General features: G+C 31.3%; 2 protein-coding genes across 5 annotated transcripts in view; one reads left to right on the top strand and one right to left on the bottom strand.

Annotated features, from left to right (window-relative positions):
- Positions 1-20702, top strand: part of LOC111629995 (platelet glycoprotein V-like) — a 129862-nt gene that overhangs the window by 25974 nt on the left and 83186 nt on the right. For all 4 annotated transcript variants that reach the window (XM_023373982.1, XM_023373984.1, XM_023373983.1 and 1 more), the window contains one exon: positions 7917-8052. The gene's annotated coding sequence lies outside the window, so the exon portion shown is untranslated. The remainder of the gene's footprint in view (positions 1-7916; positions 8053-20702) is intronic.
- LOC111629982 (relaxin receptor 2-like) overlaps positions 1-20702 on the bottom strand; it is a 50133-nt gene that overhangs the window by 26574 nt on the left and 2857 nt on the right. The window contains exons 2-3 of the mRNA XM_023373959.1: positions 9730-9849; positions 7912-8004 (exon numbers count right to left, since the gene is read on the bottom strand). Coding sequence (XP_023229727.1) covers positions 7912-8004; positions 9730-9849 — 213 coding nt within the window. The remainder of the gene's footprint in view (positions 1-7911; positions 8005-9729; positions 9850-20702) is intronic.

Here is a 20702-nt window from a genome sequence, read left to right as displayed (position 1 = left end):
TTTTGGTTTAAAAACATGAACAAAAATTGATTAACATACCTAAGAATTTAGCTTCTGAAGAGAGTATTGGATCAAAAGGAGTGTAAGGATAAAGGGTGAATGGATCAATTAAATCATTCCATATTTCGTATTGCTGAGTTGTTGTGAATGTTATATTTCTATAAAATTTTGGGGTGGGTAGAGGTGGTTCTAATGGGCCGAGATTTTCTTCTGGTTCAGAGTCCTGTACGGCTGCCACATCTAATTTCAGTGGCTGGAATGTTGCATTAAAAACACTCGGTGAAGGCTCCTCCTGTGCTGCACTTGGAGGTATTTGTATTCTTTGGCGAGCTATGGCTAAAACTGTATTTATTATCTGTTGTGTTGTAGACATGTAACGTTCCCAGAGGAGCCTTCCCTGTCTTCTCATGGCCAGTATGTCAGAGTCTGAAATAGTGCGTAAAATATAATGAAGTTCTGTTACTCTAGCCTTTGGTAAGATCATGGCACACTTGTTCCAATCTACAACCTCATGGAATGGGAGATGAACGTGATTACCCAATATAACTGGGATGGCACCAGATTTGAGAGACTCAAACAACCTCCACTGCAAATCAATAGTGCTTATTAACTGATAATCTGTAGATGCAACAATAAGGACAAATGTTGACTGTGACAGCAGTGATGCTCTAGAGTCAGAATTATCACAGAGAGACCATTCTGTATTGAAAACACTCTGATCAACACAGGAAAACTGAAAATTAAATTTATCATCAGTTGATCCAGACTGCATACTTTTCAATGATTCAATAATAAAATCATCCCCGGAGTCAATATCATCATCGTCATCATCCTGAAAAAGCTTCCTAGCCGGTAATGTTTGATTGACATGACTATGTAACAACTTTCTACTTTGGGTGATGCTATTGTGCTGTCTAGTCCTATATAATCCTTGATACGATAAAAGGTAAGTTCTTCTAATTGGACAATGAGGCAGTAGTTTTTCCCAGACTTCTCCTTTCACTGGTCCAATCAAAGGAGGGGAAATAATGTCAAACCCGTCTCGGAACTGAGTGGCAGAAAAGTGTGACTGTACAAGTATGGCACGGCCAGTGTTGACTCCGGAAAACACATCTGTTACATTCGTGTTCCTAGCTAAATTCAGTAAAATGTGATTTCTACCATCACCATTCCAATGTGCAAGATTTTTGAGGTAGTTCTCTAATGCAGACTTAGACTGGTCCCCGCGTTGCACTTCGCCCACTAATACAACATACACACAGGCTATGGTAGGATCAAATGTTATGTGCACATTCATATTTAAAGCTTCTGTCACAGAAATTTTAACAAAACGATCCAACTGGTTCCAAGAAAGTCTGTAATCATCTGGATGGTAAAAGTACACAGGAAATTCTGACAGAACAGAACACCTAGAAAAATCGAAGCATAGATGCATTCTACAATTTTTAACAAGTGAAGTAGACGGGAGAGGGATGAACTTCACATCAGCAGCAGACGGAAGTATTCTCCTGGGTGCAGATATTTGGGGAGTGTTTTTCTCAAGCATCTCCTTTTGTGCATACTGTGCTTGTTCTACAGAGAGTCTTAACCTTTCCAATTCTATTTGCTGGTGACTGTATTCTGCCTTTAAATCTTCAACACGTTGGCTCAACACTGCAATTTCTGTCTGTGAAAAAAATATATTAAAAACTGTTTAACAATTGGATTTTGAGAAAAATAATTATATTAAAAACACTATAAATAATAAAAAAAATGACTTTTTATATACAAATAAGATGCGATATTATCATATACTAAAATATATGAACTCACAACACATCTAAACTTTCACAATGTAACAGCAAGTACATTGGTCATACTGTAAATCATAAGGAACAATTTTTTATAAATCACAATCTATTAATTATGAAACACTAAAGAAATTGTCATAATCTATAGGCTATAGATAGCACCACGAGTGAGTCATAACATCATTAGCTTCCATCATTTGACCACAGATAGCTGATACAAAATGGCTGCAACTGATGTTTCATTTCACCAAGTCGCTGTGATTGAACTTATAGTTAAAGAGGGAATCCATTGCATAAATTCACCAGAACCTTCGGCATGCATATGGAGATATGTGTATGGGTGCCAGCAGTGTTAGAAGATGAGTAAAACATTTTAAAGATGGAAATCCAGGCATCAAACATCAGTTTTGTAGCAGCCATCTGCAGAGTTCCATGAGCTTCATTTTCTGATATGCAGATGAAATGATTCTGGTGGAATTTCTTGAGCCTGGACAAACCATTAATGCTGATTAGTATTTCATGACATTTCATAAGCTCTGTTGTGCATTGCATGATAAATGTCCTGCAGCAAGACAATGAGAGGCCACACACTTCTCCTTACACCATGGAGGAAACTTGGTAAATGGAATGAGAAGTTCCTCTGTATCCTCCCTACAGTTCTAAATTAGCACCCTCCAATTATCATCTTTTCAATGTTGTTAGGGAAAACATGCAAGATCCACACTATGAAATGATGGAGAACATCAAGAAAGCAGTGTGTCAGTGTTTTTTGTAGTGATGGAACAAGGTTCTATCATAAGGAAATTTTCAAGCCCCCACAACAGTGAGAAAAATGTATCCAAAAAATCGAGACTATGTGTAAAAATAAAAAAAAGTTTAAAAAATGCCATGATGTATTTGTTTTTCCAAAAATAAATTAATCTAATTTAAAAAAAATAGTTGCTTATGACTTTCAGTATGATCCTCACATGTTACATTATTCTTTGTTTACTTGTTTGTATGTGACAACTCAGGCTATCTGTTGAGGTGTTGTCTCCCAGAAGGACTTTCTATGGAAAACTGGCCCCTATTTAAGTATTAAATGTGAAGAAAACCTGGAAAACTTGATTTGGCTAGCCTGTCGGCAAGGTGTAAACCCACAGTCAACTATTAGTGTTGGCCATTGATGGATGAAGTCAGACATTATTCTTTGCTCACTGTATATTGTATTTGAATCCTACTTCAGAGGTAAAGTGTTTGTTAATGTAAAAAGATGTTTCACAACATACTGCAATGTCTACATGTCAATGACAAGAGCACTTAAAATTATACAGTTGCATAAAGCTTTTATATTGGAATGTTTCAAAAGATATGTTTTATCTGTAATTATTTATTTATAATAAACATAATTTTTATATGTTAGTCATCACAAACATCTTGAAGTGTCTGTAGTATTCCAACAAAGACAGACATCTGTGTGCAACTTCTGCAGTGATGCCAGACAGACATTTGCTCATACATATCCAATCAACCACTTTTACATAAACAGGTAACTGCAAGGTTTGTATTCTTGATTTCCAACTATCCCTTGCAATGGCAGATGGGACTTGTTCAAGCAGTGCAGGATATACATGGACTGGTGCTGACATAGGAATATGAAGAGACGGATAAAAGTTTAAGATTACTTTCTTTTGACATTAATAACGTTTTCATGAGCAAAGCACAAAAATAAATGCAAAATATCTCTCAAGCACTTTTGACATGTATAGAATGTCTTCTTCAGGCAAAATGAAAACAAAGTTTAGAACATTGATACTCCAACGTTCTTTTGCATTTAGGAGCACAAAGAAATATCTCCTTGCAGTATAAAATAAATTATTTTGTCATGTCAAAACTTTATTAACACTGAAAGACAGTGATCTTAAACTTTTATATGATAAAAATCTGGCATGACAAAATAATAATTTCTTTCATACTTCAGGAAAGAGAGGGAGTCAACCAATTCTGCCAACACCCCTGTAAATTTCCTAACCTTCCTACTAGCACCTCTCCCCTGCTGATCTCTTGTGTATTAACAAAATATAATTAATATGCATGGCATTTTTCTCCACTAAATTCTGTTTCACACAGCTTCTCTCAATTCCATCATTTCCATGTCAGTATGCTTTATTGTGATATCCAGCCAGCACACTCTTAGTCTTCCACTTCTTCAGCCACTTACTGTATTCAACATGATATTCTTTCCCAGAGAGATTCTCATAAAGTTTTAATAAAGAAAAATAGCCTTTGCTGAACTATATGGCTTTTTCAGGAGATTCTTGACTTGGTTGAAGGGTCTAACACATCATTATTCCTAAGTGAAAGTCCTATGATTCTTCTCAGCATGGTGTCAAAGAAAGCAATAGCATATCATATGTATACTGGCCAAATGGCTCTAACCCAGGGAAAGATCTGGCAACCTACCCAGTATTCTGCAAAATTATTACATAGATCAACAAGTTGAAAATGTCTCGGTTAATACAGTGTGATTATAAAGTCGCAATCCATTTTTGTGAAAATGGTAGGAAAACCATTTCTTTGCTAGTTGTGTAAAGCATGTTGACCCAAGGAAACAGAACTGCTGTGGCTTGTGCTTGTTTGAATGGATTAATGTACACAGACATAACATCAAATCTGCTTGTTCCCTAGCCTCCAAGACACATTGCTTGATGGGTGGCATAGTCCTCTTTCTCCTCCTCCAGCTTATGTAACACCTGAACATGCTATCCATGTTTTACAAGTTTGTAATGAAGGATCTCCCACACTGTCAGTTATGGCACAGTGAATACCTGGCTTAGTCTTCTGGTTGATGATGTAGACTTTGTTATTGCAGTTTCTACACACTGAATCATTTCATCTGGTATGGTGGGTCTCCTAGAACATGTACTGTACATCATGTACATTACCCATTCATCCAAATTTAGTAACCAACAATCTGATATTGGCCCTGGTAAGAGTAGACTTCACCCAGAAATTCAGAAAATCTATCTGTACTTCATGTATGTTAATCCATTAAAACAAGTAAAAACAATAGTGATTCTCTCTTCTTGGATCATCATGTTTTACATGACCTGCTTACAAATGATTTTGTTTCTTACCAATTTTCCAATTACTGATTGAGACTTTATCATCACCTATATATATATATATATATATAACTTTAGCCGACTGAAAAGTATTATATATATATATAATACTTTTCAACAAAGTCGACTGAAGTTGAACTGATTACTTGCTTTTATGAAATTGCATCCAAGTAAGGCTAATTATTAAGTTGGAAGTGGATTTCTGCTCTCTCTCTTAATCCGTATCGACATTTCGAGGTCTAACATTTACCGAAATATAAAAAAAATACAAGAAACCATCAAGAAAATCATGAATTTGCTAGAAACAAAAAAATAACTGCAGACAGTTCAATAAGAACAGAGTTGTTATATACATTTTCTAACGTCAATTTTCGAATGAAAGTTAAAAAAAAAATAAATGCCATCTAGATTGTAATCAATAAAAATATAACAATAAATTATAAAAAAGTAGAAAAAGCGCTGTATTATATTAAATTTTCTATGTTAAACTGATTAAAACTTTATTAAATGAAATTTATATTCATACAGTCCTGCAATTCGGCGTTTCCTTATTGCACGAGTGCTCGACAGGAAAGTCTAACCCTCATTTAGTCCTCAATGTGTTTATGTATAAAGTTTATCGACACTTTAAAAAATTAGATTTAATATTTAAATAATTAAATTTATTTATTTAATTCTTTTATCCGCGTAAAAATATTCAATTTTGTGTTTTTTAATGTTTTTATATATTAAATTTTTTTTCTATTCGATTCTGTTAACGAAATAAATAAATAATAAACGTTGTAGATAATAAAATTAATATATAACATTGAGAAATAATATAAATTAATACAAATAATGAAGAATTATAATTCTCTGCGTGAAGAATAATTAATGAATAATTTAAACATTTTTATTTCTAAATGCAAATTTAAAGAAAAATAAATGAGAACGTAATTAAGTTATTTAGCATAATAATAATAATAATAATAATAATTTAAATAACGTTAGTTTATAATTTTCTAGTCTATTTTTTATTTATTAGAAAAATCTCTTAATCGTGAAAAATTATATTTTTAATATCTATTCATTTAATTTTGAATTTCATCATCATCAGAATTAACGGTAGAAGTTGAAGTCGAAATTAAAATAAAATGTATTTTTAAATAATTAATTAGTATTGTGTACACGTAGAATTAATTATTTAAATTAACTTTTATTTGAAAATTTTATAATTAATTTATTTATTTTTTGCGAACGTTATCTTCTACCAACAAAACAACAACAAAAAAAATCGAAATTTCATATTTTTATTTTTTGAATAAAAAATTCCGAAAGATATTATAATGTATCCTATCTCATGTTATCTACCCGACTTTTCTGCTTAATATGACTTGGTAATGTAGTAAATTCTGAAAGAAAATACTTTACATAAACATGCACATATATGTTAACATCTTGTGCCTATTTTGTATATAATTTTCTACCGTTAACGAATACAGAAATTTGGCAAAGAAGTTAAAGTTTTCACACCATTTAGCATGGTAAATATATCTAAAAATATATTTGGCTGAAAATATAGTTTTCTGATTGGTAGAACAAACAAAAAACATACGACGCATTCAGTTTTTCAACCAATAGTCGTTAAGGTAGCTTCGTATCCAATCAATTGCTATTAAAATGTTAAGCACTATATCTTATATATTCGGCATAGGACAGCCTGTATTCGTGGATAATTTCTCGTTTTTTAAGGTTATTTGTCAAAAATTCGCTATTGTGTATATTATTTAAACATGTAATATGACAATACCATTTTATATTTTATAATTTATTCCAAAACTCGTAATTTCTACGTGCTAACGACTCCTTTCGCTTAATAGTTTAGGAAATTGGCCACTCCTCCGATATTCCCAGTCATTCCCCTTCGATAATTTAGAATTGTTTTACGAATCAATTAAATTCGTAAATCCCGATTTTCGATAGAAAAGTCTGGAAGCGAGACATTAAATAATTACAAAGGAGATAAGTGGTAAAGTACTTGACTTTAGGTTCGTGATTGTGACTTATCATACTCATGTTTCATGCATGTCACGATCTCATTTCGCCACTCCATTCGCGAGAAAGCAACCGGATCTAACGGAAAGGAAGTGGAGTGGACGGAAATTCCCGTCGTACTAATTCTGGCGTCTTTTTTGCCTATAATTGGTGGTTCGACCACGGCATTTAAGGATTTCTTCCCCCTTTCTTAATTGCCATTGCCACGCTAAACCAGCGCATACTTGCATAAAACGCCAGAGTTTCCTAACAAGTCGTCGAGTGTCTTGACCCCGACTTATTAATTTGTCACATCGGTAACACTTTCGAAAGTACTCAGACACAGCACGATACACGTTTCCTTTATGGACACCTGCTTACTTCGTTATGGTGGTTTTTGTCGACGTGCTAGTCGACGACAAAGATTAAAGCACTATTTTGTCGTTACTTCCGGGTCGATGTAGACGTAGAATTTCCGCTAAAATATTTATAAATAATTAAAACAATACTAAAATAATATATACACACATATATATATATTATAGGCCGATAAACAATTTAAAATATAAAGATTAGCATAAAATATAGTCTCTGTCTGTAGTAATTGTAAAGGTGTTTTTTACAGGCCCTCATATGCTCGCACCGTACTTTATTTTTTTGTTTATTTTTAAAGTAATTTTATCGGCATTAATTAATCTGACTATAATTTAATAAAATATATAATATTGTAAATATAATTACGTAGTAACGAGTGCGAAATGATGTCGTAGCAAACTAATATTTTAATAACCGATAGACTTATCATCGATTATTTCAAAAGTAATTTTCGTCATCGAAGACTCGACAAAGATTACTTTGCTGTCATTAACATCTGCCATCCTTATCTTTATCAAAATGGAATTAATATAAATTAATTANATGTTTAAATACTTTAAAAAATATTTTAAAGAATACATATAAAATTATTTTAAAAAATTATAATACATATTTAATTTTTTACTTACTACAGTTATAAAAATGAGGATAGAAGAGGAAATTGTCAATGGGTCGACGTCTTAAACCTTTCATTAACGAAGACATACTTCCATAAATATCGTCTGGAATTCATTAGGAAAAAGAAGATTTTTTTAAAAAAAAAGGAAGAGGTAAACATATTACTCACTTTTATTAATAGACAATTAGAGAAAAATTTGAACATTTACAAGTAATTAGAAAATAAAGAATCGTGTGCCCGTCTGTGATAAGAATCTGAAAGCTTAATTGTAATTAATTACAGTTGTTACAAAACGAAGAGCGATGACAAACAATTAATAATGTTAATTTTAATGTAGCTAACTTTCACATTATCTGCTGACAGGTAATTTAACGGATATTAATACATAATAATACATAATTTTCTATGTTATTCAGAGGGAATACATTCGGTTTCGATCTTCACTATTACACAATAAATTCGGTTTGTTTCGAGTGTCTATTAACTCGATATTTTTCGAATTAACTGTTTAAAAACCGTATAAATACGTAGCATTTTTGTCGATAAATTTAGTAAAATTATTTTTAAAAGAGGATCCGATTGTACAGGACTATAAATGGGTTATGTAAAGGAGAAGGGGATTCATTTGTATAACTAACGTCAAATGCTTTAACTAATTACAATGAACGTTAATTATAAAATTAAGCATTAATTGAAAGTAATTGCATTTAATTTTTGGCCTTTAGATTTATTTCATTTCGTTGTTTTTTCCGGTAGTGAATAATGTAATAGCTTTAATATGATAAAATATAATGATAATTCGGATATAAATAATCTCAATGGGGACTTTTAAATGCAATATCTCGAAATCGCTGCAATTTAAATGCGATTAAATCTAATGTAATTCGAACACGATGAAAGATGCATTTGTTTCGTCAGAATAGTGCACGCTCTACGTCACTATTCTAATGTGATGTCATTCGTACTGTATGTTATTATGACGTCAAATTGGCGTAATATTATCCGAAATAATATAGGATAATAATATTAAGGATACGCAGTGATTTATGCATAATTAACAAATTTTATTATGTTTGAAATATTTTTTAACTCTTCACGTTCGTTAGGATGAATTTTTAATCACGCGGAAGCGAAAGATCGTTTTATAATGAACTAAATGTATTCCAGTTTATGAATTTCAAAAGCTGAAATAAATTTAGAGAACTAAAATTAATTTTTTCTGAGAAATAAGTTTTTTTTTTTATGTGAATTTTAACGAGAAGCGTTATAAAAAAAACATCAAGTAACATTCGTTGATCGGTCGGACTCGAGATGTCGCTAGTTACATTAAGTAGGCACGAAATGTGGACTTAGCTTTGGCACGTGTAATGCCACGTGAAGAAAAGGACGAGGAGAAAAAATTAATTTTAAAATAATTTATTTATCATCGAATGCTCTCGATTGATTTATATCGTATCCGTAATTAAACATTATTCTGTTAAAAAAAGAATAGATTTCCGACAGGATGATAGATGATCTGTCCTTATATTGGCATTGCTGATATGTTATAAAGATGATATTTCACCTGGGGATGCTACCATTCTGTCATTTTTGTCGGTGATATATCGTTTTGACACATTTGTTAAATCGCAAAGAATATCACTTTCGCCTAAATTCATCGATTTTTTACCATCCAGATTGGAAATTTTGTCAGTAAAAATTTATTAAACCGCTCTTTTTTCTCCTCTCTCCTTCTCACTTTGTTTTTTTAAATTTTTAATTTGACTAAATTTAAGATTTCTAACACACACACAAAAAAAAGACAGAGAAAAAATAGAATATTACTTACCACAATGCATTTCGTCCTCCCCATTTTCGCAGTGGAATTCTCCGTCGCAATGGTAATGTCTATCCAAACATACCGAAGTGTTTCCGCAAGGAAATTGTTCCGGACCGCAGTTAGTTTTTGCTGTCACGAAAAATTTTTCCACATTTTTACATTCCAGTCAGGAATTTTGCTCTCGTTAGCGAGATATTTGCATACATAATAATCAAAAATATATTATATTTTAATGCTCATACGCAGAAACAGGCCGAGACCTAGATAAAAAAACAAACAAAGTTTCGGCTCGATTGGATCCGAACCCACGTCTTTCGATAGCACGAAGAATGTTCGATCCTAGGAATGTTCGCTTTTATTAAACCTGTTAAATCATATATTCGTGTGCATAATGCAGCCCTCATTACATAAATATGTTTCTCATGTTTATTTATTCCTTAAAGTTATACAAAATATTAGCATAATCTACAAAGACAGCCATCGAGTTAACTTATAAAAATCTACAAATGATTTATATATACTGTATATATATAAAACACTCAACGTAGGCAACTACAGAACGTTGGTTGCGAGACAAATCGGAGAGAAAACTATAAGAAACGAAAACTTTTATATGTGTTAATGGCGAATGAGAAGAAAATTTGAAAATACAAAGTTGTTAGACAAGCGAATCCATCATACCAACTGCCGGAAATCTGGTTATTCTAAGTTCGTTCTACTAGGCAATTCCGGTCGAACTCGGCCGGAATTTTATCTAAATTTTCTGTATTAATATGGATAAATATTTCGTATCGAATATTTTTATTTTCCTTCTTATCAGATTTGGCTACTCGACCCGCTTCGGGTTATCCCCCCTTCTCGTTTGGATCCTCGTAAAATAAAAGGTTGGAGTAGAACTTCTTTCCTCTCGTTTTGTAAGAAAGTTAAACGGAAGGGTTTACAGAATTATTTTTCCAACCATTTTTATGGATTCTGAACTATTTAGTATTTTTATTACGAAATTAAACTACTATTCGATTAGTACACGAATATACTTCTCACATAATATTTTTCTTCGCTGTTTTTCAGTAAAGATACTTCTAAAATGAACTTGTGCAATGCGGATGTACGAAATGAAAACGTTGTACGTATTTAGCGCGGGTTCGAATCCCACTTCGGACATTAATAATTATTCTTTTGGAATTTGAATAGAAATTGTTGCTTCGATGTTATTTCCAACGTAGTGTTGCGATGCTTCGCTCGGTGAAAATTTAAAAAGAAATTAAATTAAATTGACCTTATTCCATCGATGCCTAAGTCGTGACGTTAATATAAATATTATTCGAATTAGGAACTAATTCAGCATGCGTTTCTCCAACTCCTTATTTGTCCTATCGAATTCAATTTGCTTAGATATCATTATCATAACGATGGAAACAAAATTTGTTTTTTAATATACTGGAAGAGGAAAAAATTAACTTATGTCTGTTATAATTTATTTGTTATTCGCAATTTACGTGATTACGTCCTTTGTAATTTATTAGTTATAAACCAATATAAGGGATGACCCGAAAGTCGGTTAACTGCATTTTATTTATTTATTTTGCTTTCTTTTTAAGAAGGAATAATACGAAAGATACTTTTCAAATATCTTATCGCAGAATTTTGCACAAAGTTAAAATAACTTTGAAATATTTCAATAATTTTTTCCTTCATTTTAGTTCATACGCAAGGTTGTCCAAAAGTCTATCAACCGTGTTTTTTACGTATGTCACGTGTTACAGTAGGCTACATATAAGAATGTGAATCGTAGGCAGAGTTTAGAACGACGTTTCCTTTATGTAATTAGTGAAATTGGTTACCAGACAGCATACCAGTCTTTGGAATGGTTAACTGAATTTTGGGTCACGACGTATATTTATATCATTCATTTACATAATGCCACTTATTTTAACATTGAAATGTACGCGTGTATATATCTCGAAAAATATTAAAACCGATTTTCTCAAAAACTGCAATAATTATCCTTTAAATTCGCCGTGGTAAGGCATATTCGGTAATAGAATAAATAAATAAAATATTAGATCTTATCCCTTCGAAACTTTTCAACATGAGCGCTCGAACATAATCAGCAATTCATAAATGTAGTTCAACGAATGTAATGTTTATACATCCAATCGAGAAAGTATCCAGTTTGGACAGATTTATTGTAAAGCGATGGTAGCCCGAAAGATAACAAGTTTATTCTACTCGGATATCACTTAAATAACTCTAGTACAACGAATAAATCATAAAGGATGTAAAGCGCGCACATTCACTAAATTCTTTTTTTATTATTATTATTAATATTTATACAAAAAACTAGATTTTTTTCTATACTTTATCGATTGATAAAATGCGAATTCCGCTTTAGGGAATTTATGCCGTATTTTTTTCGGAGTTTATTTTTAGGTGATAGTTTAGCGGATGATTTATTACGCAAATACTATAAATGCTAATAGAAGTAATAAGAACATGCCGAAAATTTATCAAAGTAAAAGGGCATCGGATAAAAGATAAAAATAGAATATGAAATTCTGTATCTAGACTCGGTTCTTGTATTCCGGATCTCCCGGCTTAACAATAATGATCTGTTGTTGTCGAAGATATTTATGAAGTGGTTCCCTCTCGTCTTAACGAGATCCATAAACAAAATATTTTGTTTCGTTAATTAATGAGTTTTTCCTCCCCTTCCTTTCGATAAGGAGGATTTTGTTTCGTTCTTAATCCGAATCCAATTTATCTTTACGTGATTTATGCGTACGCCTGCCTCCGGCAAAGGTTTTATTCTATAATGAGATGATATAAAACTAAAATGTACGCTCGCTAATATGTTGACAGTGTACTCGAGATTTCTGCTATTCAGATAAGAGATGCGGTAGACACTTCATTGATTCCGTTTTAACAAGGTGTACAGTACGTTTTATATTAATCGTTCTGTTTCGCGTTACGTATTAAATGATTATTAATAAAATGCATTACGCGACGAGCTAGCAAATTGCCAAAAATGTAGGAATTTTATATTTTAATTTCTCTCGTTTTTAATATGTGTGCTTCTTAACTGATGAGCATAACGTTTGCAACTAACTAAATATACGATAATCTAAGCTAGACGGGAGAGAGAGCTAAATAGAAAAACAAATTCCTATTATTTTTATAAATAAAATGATAAATATACACGCTTTCTCTCTCTCTCTCTCTCCCTCTCTTTTTAAATATTAAATATCTTAAATATCCAATAAATTATGTAGACTTTTTCAATCCTACAATATGCTTTCGAGATCCTCTTAGTACAGTACATGTGTAAGAGAGTGAGATATTTATCGAATTTGTAGTATCAAACTTCAAAATAAAATGTGGATGCGCATAGAAAAAGCAGGCTCGATAAAAATCTACACAAACAGAAAAAAAGTTACTTTGTAGTGTATAGTTATGTCGACAAATAAAGGTATTTTGAATCTATACGAAAATCAAAAAATTTCAGCTTGACTACAAACAATTCCTCGTCTGTAAATCCGATAGGAATCAATTTTTATGTATATCGGTTTATCCACGTATAGTATTATAGTAATAACATGTTTTTAAATTGAATTAAGTCTGACATTAAATATGTTTACAGATCATAGAGATTAGAACTTTCTATTTATCCCCCTCTAGAAAAATCGCTAAAAGCTAAAAAGTATTGAACGCATTTTTGTGTTATTTTTGTAGACTAGACATTCATTTTTCATTGTGACGACTTAAGCCACTGTTTATATAGAACGATCCATGTTATTATTAATAAATTTTTCTATTGTGTAAAGAAACGAGTATTTATAAATCTTATGAGACAAAAATCCACATTAATCAACCTAAAATATTTTCCTAAGGCAATTACTTTACTCGAAGAATTCAAAGACGAGACAGCAGATTGATGATTATTTGCTTGAATGTTGAGATAAAGTAATAAAAGAATTAAAAAAGTTTTTCTTTGTAAAAAAATAATTTTATTGTTATATAATATGTTCGTTCTAGTGTATAGCTATTAAGCTTTTTCAATTATTTAATTGATATTATATTAAATAATTCAATACCGAATATATTTATTAATGCCGAAATCGATTCGAAAGAGCTTAACGGTGATAAGAAGTGCACACAAATGCAGAAGTGTGTGCCTAAATACATATATTCGAGCAAATATATATGTTTGAAGACGAACAAAACATTAACACGTGTAAACAGACATTTAGACGAGCAAATACGCGTATATAAGAAAAACACACCTAAACAGACATAAATGGTATAGAAATATTAAACAGAAACAGAATTTTAAACATATAAACACTGGAATAAACGCGCATAAATGCACAAAAAGACAAAAGTGCGCGTAAATAAGAACAAGGAGATATAAACACGAACATAAACACTAAAATGCATAGATAGTTTCTAAGATATATGCACAAACACGCAATTATACAAATATATACAGCCTACATGCATATAAATCGAAAGTAAAATATTCAAAAGCAGAATAGACTTAACAGTTAATAAAACTTATATAAGTAATATATATATTTATTTATTTAATCTCTCTCCCTCTCTCTCTTTCTCTCTCTCTGTCTCTCTCTCTCTCTGTGTGTATGTGTGTGTGTATGTGTAATTTTAATATTCTCGACTTTTATCAACTGGCAGCAGCACATTTTAATAACACCTCTATTCATTTAAATTCGAATAAAATTTAAAATTAAATCTTGAAAAGTAATAAAGAGCAGACAGTCCATCTACCAGTTCTTTTAATAAATTCTTTTTNGTTAATCCATTAAAACAAGTAAAAACAATAGTGATTCTCTCTTCTTGGATCATCATGTTTTACATGACCTGCTTACAAATGATTTTGTTTCTTACCAATTTTCCAATTACTGATTGAGACTTTATCATCACCTATATATATATATATATATATAACTTTAGCCGACTGAAAAGTATTATATATATATATAATACTTTTCAACAAAGTCGACTGAAGTTGAACTGATTACTTGCTTTTATGAAATTGCATCCAAGTAAGGCTAATTATTAAGTTGGAAGTGGATTTCTGCTCTCTCTCTTAATCCGTATCGACATTTCGAGGTCTAACATTTACCGAAATATAAAAAAAATACAAGAAACCATCAAGAAAATCATGAATTTGCTAGAAACAAAAAAATAACTGCAGACAGTTCAATAAGAACAGAGTTGTTATATACATTTTCTAACGTCAATTTTCGAATGAAAGTTAAAAAAAAAATAAATGCCATCTAGATTGTAATCAATAAAAATATAACAATAAATTATAAAAAAGTAGAAAAAGCGCTGTATTATATTAAATTTTCTATGTTAAACTGATTAAAACTTTATTAAATGAAATTTATATTCATACAGTCCTGCAATTCGGCGTTTCCTTATTGCACGAGTGCTCGACAGGAAAGTCTAACCCTCATTTAGTCCTCAATGTGTTTATGTATAAAGTTTATCGACACTTTAAAAAATTAGATTTAATATTTAAATAATTAAATTTATTTATTTAATTCTTTTATCCGCGTAAAAATATTCAATTTTGTGTTTTTTAATGTTTTTATATATTAAATTTTTTTTCTATTCGATTCTGTTAACGAAATAAATAAATAATAAACGTTGTAGATAATAAAATTAATATATAACATTGAGAAATAATATAAATTAATACAAATAATGAAGAATTATAATTCTCTGCGTGAAGAATAATTAATGAATAATTTAAACATTTTTATTTCTAAATGCAAATTTAAAGAAAAATAAATGAGAACGTAATTAAGTTATTTAGCATAATAATAATAATAATAATAATAATTTAAATAACGTTAGTTTATAATTTTCTAGTCTATTTTTTATTTATTAGAAAAATCTCTTAATCGTGAAAAATTATATTTTTAATATCTATTCATTTAATTTTGAATTTCATCATCATCAGAATTAACGGTAGAAGTTGAAGTCGAAATTAAAATAAAATGTATTTTTAAATAATTAATTAGTATTGTGTACACGTAGAATTAATTATTTAAATTAACTTTTATTTGAAAATTTTATAATTAATTTATTTATTTTTTGCGAACGTTATCTTCTACCAACAAAACAACAACAAAAAAAATCGAAATTTCATATTTTTATTTTTTGAATAAAAAATTCCGAAAGATATTATAATGTATCCTATCTCATGTTATCTACCCGACTTTTCTGCTTAATATGACTTGGTAATGTAGTAAATTCTGAAAGAAAATACTTTACATAAACATGCACATATATGTTAACATCTTGTGCCTATTTTGTATATAATTTTCTACCGTTAACGAATACAGAAATTTGGCAAAGAAGTTAAAGTTTTCACACCATTTAGCATGGTAAATATATCTAAAAATATATTTGGCTGAAAATATAGTTTTCTGATTGGTAGAACAAACAAAAAACATACGACGCATTCAGTTTTTCAACCAATAGTCGTTAAGGTAGCTTCGTATCCAATCAATTGCTATTAAAATGTTAAGCACTATATCTTATATATTCGGCATAGGACAGCCTGTATTCGTGGATAATTTCTCGTTTTTTAAGGTTATTTGTCAAAAATTCGCTATTGTGTATATTATTTAAACATGTAATATGACAATACCATTTTATATTTTATAATTTATTCCAAAACTCGTAATTTCTACGTGCTAACGACTCCTTTCGCTTAATAGTTTAGGAAATTGGCCACTCCTCCGATATTCCCAGTCATTCCCCTTCGATAATTTAGAATTGTTTTACGAATCAATTAAATTCGTAAATCCCGATTTTCGATAGAAAAGTCTGGAAGCGAGACATTAAATAATTACAAAGGAGATAAGTGGTAAAGTACTTGACTTTAGGTTCGTGATTGTGACTTATCATACTCATGTTTCATGCATGTCACGATCTCATTTCGCCACTCCATTCGCGAGAAAGCAACCGGATCTAACGGAAAGGAAGTGGAGTGGACGGAAATTCCCGTCGTACTAATTCTGGCGTCTTTTTTGCCTATAATTGGTGGTTCGACCACGGCATTTAAGGATTTCTTCCCCCTTTCTTAATTGCCATTGCCACGCTAAACCAGCGCATACTTGCATAAAACGCCAGAGTTTCCTAACAAGTCGTCGAGTGTCTTGACCCCGACTTATTAATTTGTCACATCGGTAACACTTTCGAAAGTACTCAGACACAGCACGATACACGTTTCCTTTATGGACACCTGCTTACTTCGTTATGGTGGTTTTTGTCGACGTGCTAGTCGACGACAAAGATTAAAGCACTATTTTGTCGTTACTTCCGGGTCGATGTAGACGTAGAATTTCCGCTAAAATATTTATAAATAATTAAAACAATACTAAAATAATATATACACACATATATATATATATTATAGGCCGATAAACAATTTAAAATATAAAGATTAGCATAAAATATAGTCTCTGTCTGTAGTAATTGTAAAGGTGTTTTTTACAGGCCCTCATATGCTCGCACCGTACTTTATTTTTTTGTTTATTTTTAAAGTAATTTTATCGGCATTAATTAATCTGACTATAATTTAATAAAATATATAATATTGTAAATATAATTACGTAGTAACGAGTGCGAAATGATGTCGTAGCAAACTAATATTTTAATAACCGATAGACTTATCATCGATTATTTCAAAAGTAATTTTCGTCATCGAAGACTCGACAAAGATTACTTTGCTGTCATTAACATCTGCCATCCTTATCTTTATCAAAATGGAATTAATATAAATTAATTAAATTTAATATTATGTTATTTTTTCCGAGTCGTTGTAACTTATTTTTTTTTTTTTACCGTTTTAAGGCTCTGGTTAGAAACTTAAATAAATTTCTAATTGCCAGTAAAGAGTTCGGGATTATCGAGTAAAGAATCTCAAACTTGAAAGATCTTAAAGAATTTAAGCAAAGAATCTTAAATTCTCAAGCGAAGATTCGTGTGAGAAGTTTGGTGTTTAAGATTCTTCCTTGGGATGTATTAAATTATTTTGCTTCCAGCTGTGTGTGTTGTCTGTGTGTCTGTCCGTGTACGCGGGTTTTATCTGATGATTCATAGAGATTTCCAGCTTGAAATTTGCAAAATATATTCTCACAGTTTATGTAAATAAACTTCTAGATAATTTTTTTTTCAACGCCGTTCTGTTTGTTAAATGAACGTTCGACGTTTCGACGCTTTATATCGGAAGCAACCTATAATCTGACGTTAATTTAAACGAAATCGCTATATGTACAAAGTATCAAAATACATCTAATGCAATTGTAAATATTTATTTTTACCGGAGCTTAGCAATTTTACGTCTTCTAATCGGCATAAATTCGAGAATTTCGAATAGATTTATTTAAATTTCGACTCTACCGATCGGATTTTATAATAACCGAACAAAATGGCCGCCGCTTCAAAATTTAAATGGTTTTGAGGAAAATTTCTCAGGCAATTCGCTTACTGTCGTCCGCGATCGGCATTCTAACAGACAAGTAATTCAAAAAGTAAGAAGGAGGAAATCGAATTTTACATTTTTTCACGCCTCTTCACTTGTTTATAAAATTCGAAAAAATACTGTTTTTTTACTTTCCGGCTGTTATATAATGGCAATCGGTCAAAAGATAACCTCCCCAGATTTTTACATTTTTGGACTCGGGACATCTTGAAACGTCGAGAAATGCAAAAAAAAAAAAATTCGGGGGTCATTTCTGTATGTATGGATTTTTGTATGGGGGGCACGATTTTGTTCAGTCTCTTTGAAGCTTAATAACTCCTGTGTTTTTTGTCGAAAATTTCTGAAATTTTGCTGGGAGGTTTGTTTATCGGGGCGATCGATGCTATTAAATTTTGTTGGTTAAAGGTCGACGGAATGGGGAGATAAAGGGGGTCGTGTGTATCTCTAGTAGGATCGTATTTAATGATTTTACTCTTCATTTATAAAAGTCATCCCTACCCTCAAAATTAAGATTTTTGCCATTTTATAATAATTACAGATATAAAAAGTTTTTAATAATAAAATATCGTAACATATGGCGCCACACAAGCAGTTTTAAATGTTGCCGGAAAAGTTAAGCAACCCGTTGCTGGATTTTTTTTCCTTTCGACACAACGTAGTCAGATTAGGAAAAGTATCGGGCCCTTTGGAAAAAAATCTCTTTACGCAGCGTGCACACTCATCCTTTATTTAAGTATTAAGAATGTTATCATTCGAAACTGCCCTTCGACTTTTTTAGAATAACTTTAATGGGATTTCTCAGCACGTGAGACGAATGGCTAAGATCTTTTAAATCTACTTAAATTTTCTACACGGATCGTCGCCGCGATCGAAACCGTTTTAAATAACTCCATTTGCTAAAAATATAACGTTTTTTAAAGTTAATTTAACGTTGATTACGGAGTCACGAGCGGTAAGTTACGTTTTAGCACGCGGTTTAGCCGGCTGACGTAACGTCTAAACTACGTAACCGATACGTAACGGGACACCCCAATTAGGAAGTATTCGTTTTATTGTTAAAATATATAAATCCACTTACAACAGATGTCCGTATTGATGCGGTAGAAACTAGAATGTCTACAGCTCTTTCAATAGGTGCATCAGCTGCATTCGACGGCTCCCAACCGATACGAAATATGGAATAAATGGCACAAAATATGTATAGAATATAGAACGGCGGTGCGGGAGAAAAAAAAAACTGTGTATTTATTTAGAAAGGTGTAGCAAAATCTCCCGTAACATTTGTTTCTTGTCACGGGGCTTCGAGTTCTAAGCACGACTCGAGGGATCAGCAGTAATATCCGCCATATGTTCCATGTGTTAGTTGGATATAAAGAGAGTAAATGTGATGAGGTCAGTGCCCCATCGATGCTTTTAGAAATCGGTCAGAGTTCGGTGCATCGAATGCTACATTTCAATGATTTTGTATAAAGTTTTTACAAATTGTCTCTTCTTCTCCCTCGCCTCCTTACAGGAATTGGCAGATTCTTTAACAAAACTTTCTCTCTTCTGCAAACATTTGTATTATTTTACGCAAGACTTAAGCGAATAAATGAAATAATTTCATTAATTTCTGCATGTCGTTAATTGCAATTTTACTATAATTAAGTCACCAGTCTACGATTTTATTTTTTAATTCCGTACTTAATTGTCGTTTAGTTTTTATTTACTTCTTTAAATTGTATTCGCTTTTAGAATTTTATTAATCGTCGGATATTTAGCAAAATGTTCGAAATTCAATTTCGAATTTTAATTATTCGAAATTCAAATTTTCGAATATTAAAATTAATTTAGAGAAATATTTTTAAATTGCAGACGGTCGGTAGACAGAACGACGTTCGGAAGTCGTTCGAGTCTTTAAAATCGGAACGGAATTTAAATGATTTATTTATGTTTAAAAAAAGTATTTGCCGAAGTTGTCTGCACACGACAAATTGGTCAATCCAATTTAAAAATTCGGTAACAAATTCTGTAAACAAAATGACAAACAAAGATAATTTTTATAGCATAAAAACAGTTTTCCGGACCAATTTTCTTTGTTCTTAACTAAATTAACTGGAGGTGCTTTATCGGAAACAAGTGGGAATTCGAAAAATTCGACCTCTAAATCCAGAATTTTTGCCTTATTTCGTTTTTTTTTTTTTTTTTTTTTAAATCATCTAAACGCATAATTTATACCATTTCACGTCCGAATCTTAGCTCACTTCTTTCTCACAAATTCGTGGTTCCTCGCTACAGAACGAAAATTACCGAGTCCCGGTGTAATCAAAAACAGTTAAATCAATGAGTAAATGTAAAAATACACACTAAAGTAACGAATTTAACCGGTAAAACGAATCCAAATAGTTAGAAAAGCTAGAATAGTTAGAGGTGGCTAACGTCGATAAATAAATAATTCGTAATATTAAAAAAGTAAATAAAAAAA

This window comes from Centruroides sculpturatus, unplaced genomic scaffold, assembly GCF_000671375.1.
Source record: "Centruroides sculpturatus isolate CEXI.00-Female unplaced genomic scaffold, Cexi_2.0 scaffold656, whole genome shotgun sequence".
NCBI classification, from domain to species: domain Eukaryota; kingdom Metazoa; phylum Arthropoda; class Arachnida; order Scorpiones; family Buthidae; genus Centruroides; species Centruroides sculpturatus.
The sequence above is the reverse complement of the archived record's forward strand: the minus strand, read 5'-3'. Positions and strand labels throughout refer to the sequence as shown.